This window comes from Chanodichthys erythropterus, chromosome 4 (genome assembly GCF_024489055.1).
Source record: "Chanodichthys erythropterus isolate Z2021 chromosome 4, ASM2448905v1, whole genome shotgun sequence".
Classification (NCBI taxonomy): Eukaryota; Metazoa; Chordata; class Actinopteri; order Cypriniformes; family Xenocyprididae; genus Chanodichthys; species Chanodichthys erythropterus.
In genome coordinates, this window is record NC_090224.1 from 6,629,389 (window position 1) to 6,637,584 (window position 8,196).

The 8,196-nt window shown below is 36.2% G+C and overlaps 1 protein-coding gene across 2 annotated transcripts; it reads left to right on the forward strand.

Annotated features, from left to right (window-relative positions):
• The first annotated feature begins 2,315 nt into the window (after positions 1–2,315).
• On the forward strand, positions 2,316–7,596 carry si:dkey-177p2.18 (phospholipase B1, membrane-associated). 2 transcript variants are annotated; one of them, XM_067383008.1, is made up of 10 exons: positions 2,316–2,430; positions 2,554–2,605; positions 2,731–2,866; positions 3,149–3,214; positions 3,696–3,787; positions 4,037–4,118; positions 5,937–6,038; positions 6,197–6,292; positions 6,523–6,594; positions 6,708–7,596. In XM_067383008.1, the coding sequence occupies exons 3-10, from the start codon at positions 2,783–2,785 to the stop codon at positions 6,843–6,845; spliced, it is 732 nt and encodes a 243-aa protein (XP_067239109.1). In that variant the 5' UTR covers positions 2,316–2,430; positions 2,554–2,605; positions 2,731–2,782; the 3' UTR covers positions 6,846–7,596. The 2 variants fall into 2 exon arrangements, with proteins under 2 accessions (XP_067239109.1, XP_067239107.1); XM_067383006.1 differs by lacking the exon at positions 2,316–2,430 and having other exon boundaries at positions 2,470–2,605.
• Positions 7,597–8,196: the final 600 nt, after the last annotated feature.

An 8,196-nucleotide genomic window follows, 5' to 3' on the forward strand; every position in this document is an offset into this window, starting at 1 on the left:
TTATTTCTGTCTGAAAGGGTCCTGATCTGCATTGCGCTGTGGGTCTGTTTCTCCCAGGCCCCAGTGCTACACAGTTTCTAGTAAAGCTCTCTGAAGTTGTGAATGGTCACCAGTCCCCTGGCAGTTGCATGTGCATCTGGATCATGCTTTATGTCGGTGGGCCTGAACTTCGTCACTCAGCTGTTTTGGGTGGGGGAGATAAAGGGGCACTGATATAATGGCCCCGTTCTCTCTGCACGCACATCCATTGTGCTAACCAGCTTGGAAACGCTCCACCATGGAGTGGCTTTTCATTGCCGTGGCAACCTGCTTGCTAGCCCTGTTCCCTGTCAAAGGTAAGTGCTAGAAGCATCCAGAGCTGGGAAGATAAGCTGGAGCGCAGGGCCCACGATACATGTGTGAGATTGACCTGGGATGCCAGGACTCCAAATTGGTGGAGCGAGATGTTTATGCGAACCTGTGTTGAAGGGCTTTGTGCTGTACCAATGGAGGCTGGTCTGTATCATATTTTAACTTTTGGCTCGAGGCTCGAGTACTCACAGATCAAAATATTTATCTCAAGGTGATGAGTGGAGGCTGCAGTATGAGGAAGGACTCAGTCACTACAGCGAGGAAGCGCTTAGAAAGGTGTGTTTGTGTATTTGTGATGGGAATTTTTTTGCTTTATCATGTGGTTGAGGATGGTTTTCAGTCACATGAGACCATAAATACAACTGTCCAATTGGTTTATCTGTGATAAATCAAAATGTAAACATTTGAGTACCTCAGGTGGTTAATGGTGCGGCCCGTGGCCTGAATGATATTTTGGTTGTGATGTCAACTGGCTGTTTGGCATGTTATTTTGTTACAGGAGTTTCCTGAGAAGACTAGGCCAATCAGTTTCAAACATCCACCGTTCATGTGTCCTGACATGAGCCCCTCCTCTACTGTGCCAACCTCAGGTAGGCTGGTCTAGGGTCGGTGTTTTAGACTATTTTTCCACATTGTGACGAGTTTGCCAACATTGATGAATATAGACTACTGATCTAAAGCCAGTATGATCAAGCTGGATTATACAAGCTGCCAATGCTAGTCACTCATGGGACAAATTTGAATTTACATTTTCTTTTTAAACCTTAACACTGATGTTTATCATTGATGAAGAATGCTGGCTCTTGTTGTACCACAGACAACTGCATTATGTAATGTTTTGGTACCTGATCTTCTGATTCGCTGTGTATCTATTGTAGTTGAGCTGGTGAGGGCAGCAGATATTAAAGTGATCGCTGCTCTTGGGGATTCATTGACAGTGAGTGTGATTTATTTACTCTTTCCTTTTTTGGTTTAGTTCTTTTTTTGATGGACACTGTTCATTAGTTAGCTGACAACAGAATTAATTCTATACTGTCAATATTCATGATAATATCAGGGTTTTGCATGTTAAGCAATAATGATCTCTAATAGTAATTGTTTCACATGTAGACAGCCATTGGTGCAAATGCGACCACAGTTCTTGGCATACCTATTGAATTTCGTCACGTGTCATGGAGGTAAATGTATTACTAATACTAATATAGCATGCACTTCTTATTTTCTACTACTTTTAGAAATAAAGTGACTTTATATCCACTTTGATGACATTTCTCATACTTTGTGAAGTTCTAACAATGTGGCCAAAATATTTGCTAAGAAATTTTGTAATTTTATTGTAATTATTCCATGTTTTAAAAGCATTGGCGGCTATGGATCCTTTCAAGATGTCATTACACTGGCAAGTACGTCCTTTTGTCATTTAAAGGGTTAGTTCACCCAAAAATGAAAATGTCATTTATTACTCACCCTCATGCCATTCCATACCTGTAAAACCTTTGGTAATCTTCGGAACGCAAATTAAGATATTTTAATTGAAATCCGATGGCTCTGTGAGGCCTGCATAGGGAGCAATAACATTTCCTCTCTCAAGATCCATTAATGTACTAAAAACATATTTAAATCAGTTCATGTGACTACAGTGGTTCAATATTAATATTATAAAGCGGCAAGAATATTTTTGGTGCACCGAAAATAAATAAACACTGCTCATGAAGCTTCGGAGCGTCATGAATCTTTTGTGTCGAATAAGAAGTCCGAACCGCTGATTCAACACACTGATTCCGAAGATGAACGAAGGTCTCAGGGGTGTGGAACGGCATGAGGGTGAGTAATAAATGACATTATTTTCATTTTTGGGTGAACTAACCCTTTAACAATCAGAAATCTTCATAGTCTGGTTGCAAATGCTCATGAAAGTATGATTTGGTGACCTGTGCTTTTCTGTTATTCTGATTTAGACATTATTCGACTCTTCAACCCCTATTTAGTGGGACCTGCCCCAACCAAGACAGTCCATGGCACCCCAGCTCCCCTCAGTGAGACAGGATTTAACCTGGCTGTAACCGGACACAACACCTTGTAAATGCTAGTACATCCCTAGTCATTCTTCATAAATGGTTGTTAAAGAAAAAATACCTGAAACTGTATTTAGCTAATGTGGAATTGTATCAGTTGATGATATGAGTTTTGCTTTCTTCCTAGTAATCTTCCAGAACAAGTCAGACATTTGATTGATACATTGAAAACATATGAGGTACATGCATTATGAATATGCGGTTTTCAAAGCTAAATGTGTTGCTCGTGCTCCGCATCTTTTGCTTATTACAAATACGGATGCTAAAAATGTTGGCATTATTGTGATTCCATCTTTTGCTACAGGATATTGACTTTGATGAAGACTGGAAACTGTTGACCATTCTAATTGGGATGAATGACATCTGTGATTACTGCAAAGACAAGGCATTGCTTACAAAGCTGTTTCTTTGGCAAACTACAGACAGAAGATTCTTCTACAGTATTGACAGATTTTGTTCATAATGTCAAAGCGGGAACTAGAGGAGGTTTAAAACAAATGTTGTATTGATTGTAAACGCAGACGCTTGTAGAGATGATCATCAACCTCTTGTTTAACATCTTGTAGTATTGCCTTGAAATGTGTTTGCTCTTTGAGAAACAGCAGTTCTAGGCTATAGTAAAAGTGACCTTTAAAGAGTCGATATTCTGTATTCAGACATATTGTCCTTTAGGAGTGTCTTTGTGGAGCCTCTAAATTTATGTCCTCTATTTATGCACACAGTCCCTGTTTTCGGTGGAGAACTTTGTCCATTACATGACTGTGTCCTTGGAAATGCTGATGAATGAGGTAATAGCAGATTTTGAGATTGTCACAAAAATAATGTTTGAAATGTGATTTTTCTTTTAAAACCTCGGAATTAAATACTTTTCTTTTTTTTTGTAAGAAGTCTCTAAAGATCACCAAGGCTAAACATAGTAAAACAATAATATTGTGGAAAAAAATATTGTCATTTAAAATACCCGTTTTCTATTTTTAAATATTTAATATGTGATTTATTCCTGTGATGCAAAGCTGAATTTTCAGCATCATTACTCCAGTCTTTAGTGTCACACGATCCTTCATAAATCATTCTAATATGCTGATTTGGTGCTCAAGAAACATTGATCAATACTAGCTGCTTTATATTCCTCAAAGAAGTTTCCACAAAAATATTAAGTTAAAAAAAAAATGTTTATTTGAAATAGAAATCTTTTGTAATATTATATGTCTTTACTGACACTTTGATCAACTTAATGCATTAATAAAATGTATCAATTTACCTTTGCAGGTTCCTCGAATGATAGTGAATGTGGTCCAGATACTGCCGATGGAGACCCTGAGGGAAGTACAGAAGCCCACCCCAGGATGTCTGCTCCAGAGGTACAGGAAATTAAATCAAGCTTTTAAAATTGATCTAAGAGTAAATGTGATGTCATGGATGCTAATTGTGCACGAATGAAAATACACAATGCATATCGAGTTTGATAATGCATATCAAAAATCTCTTTGACGCATCATCATATATCAACCGCATAAACATTCAGTTTGTTCAAGGTGGTTAAACGTCATCTTTGTTCTTTTAGTGCAATAGGTTCATTTCTCTCCTATTCAATGCTCTGATCTCTCCAGGTCTTTCTGCTCCTGTCTAGTAAAGCCAGCTGCTGGATCTGCTGATCTAAAGGAGCTGGTTGGAATCAACTTAGAATTCCAGGTGGATTTGTTTTCTCAATTGTCTATACAGATATATTACCAATCTGTAATTTGCAAATATGGTGCTAAACAAAATGTGATTGTACTTTATTTTAAGGTGTCTTTGTTACAGTGTAACTATACATTCAAGTACTGAGTAATAACAATTAATATTATTATATAATTAGTATTAGGATGAGGGTTTGTTTTAGGGTTAGTTGCATGTAATTATGGCATGAAACAGTATGTGAACCCCTTGCAGAATCTGTGAAAATGAGAATTATTTTAATAAAATAAGAGGGATCGTAAAAAATGCATGTTATTTTTTGTTTAGTACTGTCCTGAGTAAGATATTTTACATAAAAGATGTTTGCATTTAGTTCACAAGACAAAACAATAGCTGAATTTATTAAAATAACCCCATTCATAAGTATGTGAACCATTGATTCTCAATACTGTGTGTGGTTACCTGATGATCCACGACTGTTTTTATGTTTTGTGATGATTGTTCATGAGTCTCTTGTTTGTTCTGAGCAGTTAAACTGAGCTCTGTTCTTCAGAAAAATCCTCCAGCTCCTGAAGATTCATCAGTTTTCAAGCATTTTTGCATATTTGAACCCTTTCCAGCAGTGACTGTAGGATTTTGAGATTCATCTTTTCACACGGATGACAATTGAGGGACTCAAACACAACTATTAAAAAAAGTTCAAATATTCACTGATGCTCCAGAAGGAAACATGATACATTAAGAGCCGAGGGGTGAAAACTTTTGAATTCAAATATCAAGGTAAGTTGTACTTAATTTTTCTGCCGGGAAACATGCAAGTATCTTCTGTTGGTTCCAAAGGGCTAAATGAAAAATTTATATGACAATGATATTTAAACAAAATAAGAAAAATTGTGACATCTTCATCCTGTTTAAAAGTTTTCACCCCCGGCTCTTAATGCATCGTGTTTCCTTCTGGAGCATCAGTGAATATTTGAACCTTTTTTAATAGTTGTGTTTGAGTCCCTCAATTGTCCTCAGTATGAAAACACAGATCTCAAAATCCTACAGTCACTGCTGGAAAGGGTTCAAATATGCAAAAATGCTTGAAAACTGATGAATCTGCAGGAGCTGGAGGATTTTTCTGAAGAAATGAGCTCAGTTTAACTGCTCAGAACAAACAAGAGACTCATGAACAATCATCACAAAACATAAAAACAGTCGTGGATCATCAGGTAACCACACACAGTATTGAGAATCAATGGTTCACATACTTATGAATGGGGTTATTTTAATAAATTCAGCTATTGTTTTGTCTTGTGAACTAAATGCAAACATCTTTTATGTAAAATATCTTACTCAGGACAGTACTAAACAAAAAATAACATGCATGTTTTTATTATCCCTCTTATTTTATTAAAATAATTCTCATTTTCACAGATTCTGCAAGGGGTTCACATACTTTTCATGCCACTGTATTGAAATGCTATTTAAACTTAATATTATTATTTTTATTATTATATTTCTTATGAGACTAAATTTTCCTCGTTGGGATTTTTTTATTTGTAAATCTTATGACAAAATGTTGAAATAAAACCGTGAAAGATTACCAACATAAATTATGGTTATTATTCATTGGTAGATTAACTGGTTAACTGGTTATACTGGTAAGGCACTATAATTGATTAATCAGAAAATAATAGATCAATTTTATATATACACCCTCGTCCTCAAGCCAACATCAAAGTTTGTTTACAAACTTCAGTTTCTAGTTTACTGTTATTATTACAGTAAGTACATGTACGGTAACAAGGTCACTGTAAAATAGTGTTACCCAAAATATCTTTGTCTCAGAAAGCATTGGAGCAGCTCTTGCACAGTGACCGCTTCTTTAAGAATGACTTTGCTGTAGTTTTGCAGCCATTCCTGAAACACGCAGATCCTCCAAGACTCCCTGTAAGAAGTGACCTCTGATTTTATTTTATTTTTTAGTATTATTTACTATAATTTCTGCCACTTTACTGCTAGCTTTGAATTAGGTTTAAAATTGAAGGTTTCCATTAAAATGTTCATGTGCTGTTCAAGGTTTGTGTTTATTAATTTTCCCTGATTAGAATGGAAAGATTGACATGAGCTTCTTTACTCCGGACTGTTTCCACTTTACTATGAAAGGACATGAGGAGCTAGCCAAGGGACTGTGGAACAACATGGTAAGTTTTGGTTTCTTTTACTCAGAACAAATTCACAAAGCTCCATTTAATAAAATAAAATATAACTAAACTAAACTAAAATAAATAAAACTAAATATAAAATAAATTAAACATAGAATAAAATATCATTTTGGGTATATTACAATCACAACCTCTGATTATCTCTGTGTCACTGTCAAATAGGCACAGTTTATCATTCTGAAATCGTTTCTCTCATTTTTTGTGGCAAGTTTCAACCTGAGGGTGAGAAGTTTATGGTGGAGAGCTTTTCAAACCCTATTGAGCTTATTTGCCCCTCTGTGGTAAGAAATAATTATTAGTGTCGTTTTCTTATGCCATTATGTGTTGGATTATTTTGCTAATTCCATTAATACATCCTTTAATTTTCTTTCATGCTCAAACTGACAAATCCCAGAGTCATCCATACATTTACACCAGACCCACTGCTGCAAAGCCAGGCCCATCAGCTGGCATCAGACTAGCCGTTCTCCACCTCACGCTTGCCTTGGCTTTCCTTCCATTGTGGTTGGCTGTTAATCTGGCCTCCTTGTAAGACATCCATATGGAGTATCGTGGTACATCATTTCTGCCCACCTGATGTTCTCCTTGGGCTGGATATCAATGCTTTGACGGCCTCTGGACCATTGAGGATCTATTTTGAGACTTGGGCCACTGCGGGACGATCTATGACAAAACTGATAATGAGGGAGTGAAAGATAAAAAACAAGTTATCAAAAACTGAAAATTGGAGTTGGCAAAATAACATGACTTGATTACAGTCAATATATTTAATTGCTCTGTGGAGTTTCTGAAATGGAAATGTTGAAACCTCAGAATAGAACATTATATGCTAATGTGATGACCTTTTCTGATATACCCAACTAAAATAGCACATGAGCAGGTGCAAAGCCACATTTAGCTCTGCGTAATGCTGCTATAATTAATTTAGGTATGAAAGGTAACAGTGTAAGCTAATTCCGGGTGGTCTGAATAAAAACGGCCAGAGGTTAAGCTGTAAACTCATTAAGCCTGTGCGGATAAAGGATTTGAATGTTGAGTGAGAACAATTGTTTTGCTTCTGAAAAGTAAACTGTTTGAGAGCTTCCTAATGCCTACAGTAATAAGATAATTGTTTTGGATGCTGCAACGTGAGAAGTGCTTTCGGTCTTCTCAAATAAAGCTTTCAGAAGGGATACTTACCTCTTTTCCTTCTTTTTTTTTCTTTGAAAGTACTTTTTTTTTTTTTTTTTACTTTAAATACGCTTTTTCCATACATGCTGAGGGTTCTGCAAGGGTCAATAAATTCTTCCATTACCAATCAAAGAACCTTTCTTTATAGTTGTTCTTAAAGGATAAGTTCACTTTAAAATTAAAATTACCCCAAGCTTTACTCACCCTCTAACCATCCTAAGTGTATATGACTTTCTTCTTTCTGATGAACACAATCTGAGTTATATTAAAGGTGCCCAAGAACTTTTTTAAAAAAAGATGTAATATAAGTCTAAGGTGTCCCCTGAATGTGTATGTGAAGTTTCAGCTCAAAATACCCCCATAGATTTTTTTTTTAATTCATTTAACTGCCTATTTTGGGGCATCATTAGAAATGAGCTGATTCAGGGTGTGTGGCCCTTTAAATCTCGTGCTCCACACCCCAAGAGCTTGCGCTTGCTTTAAATAACATAAAAAAAGTTAATATTAAGTTAATAAACAGCTAATATAACCCTCAAAATGGATCTTTATAAAGTGTTCGTCATGCAGCATGTCTAATCGCGTAAGTACAGTGTTTATTTTGATGTTTACATTTGATTCTGAATGAGTTTGAGGCTGTGCTCCGTGGCTAACGGCTAATGCTACACTGTTGGAGAGATTTATAAAGAATAAAGTTGTATTTATGAATTATACAG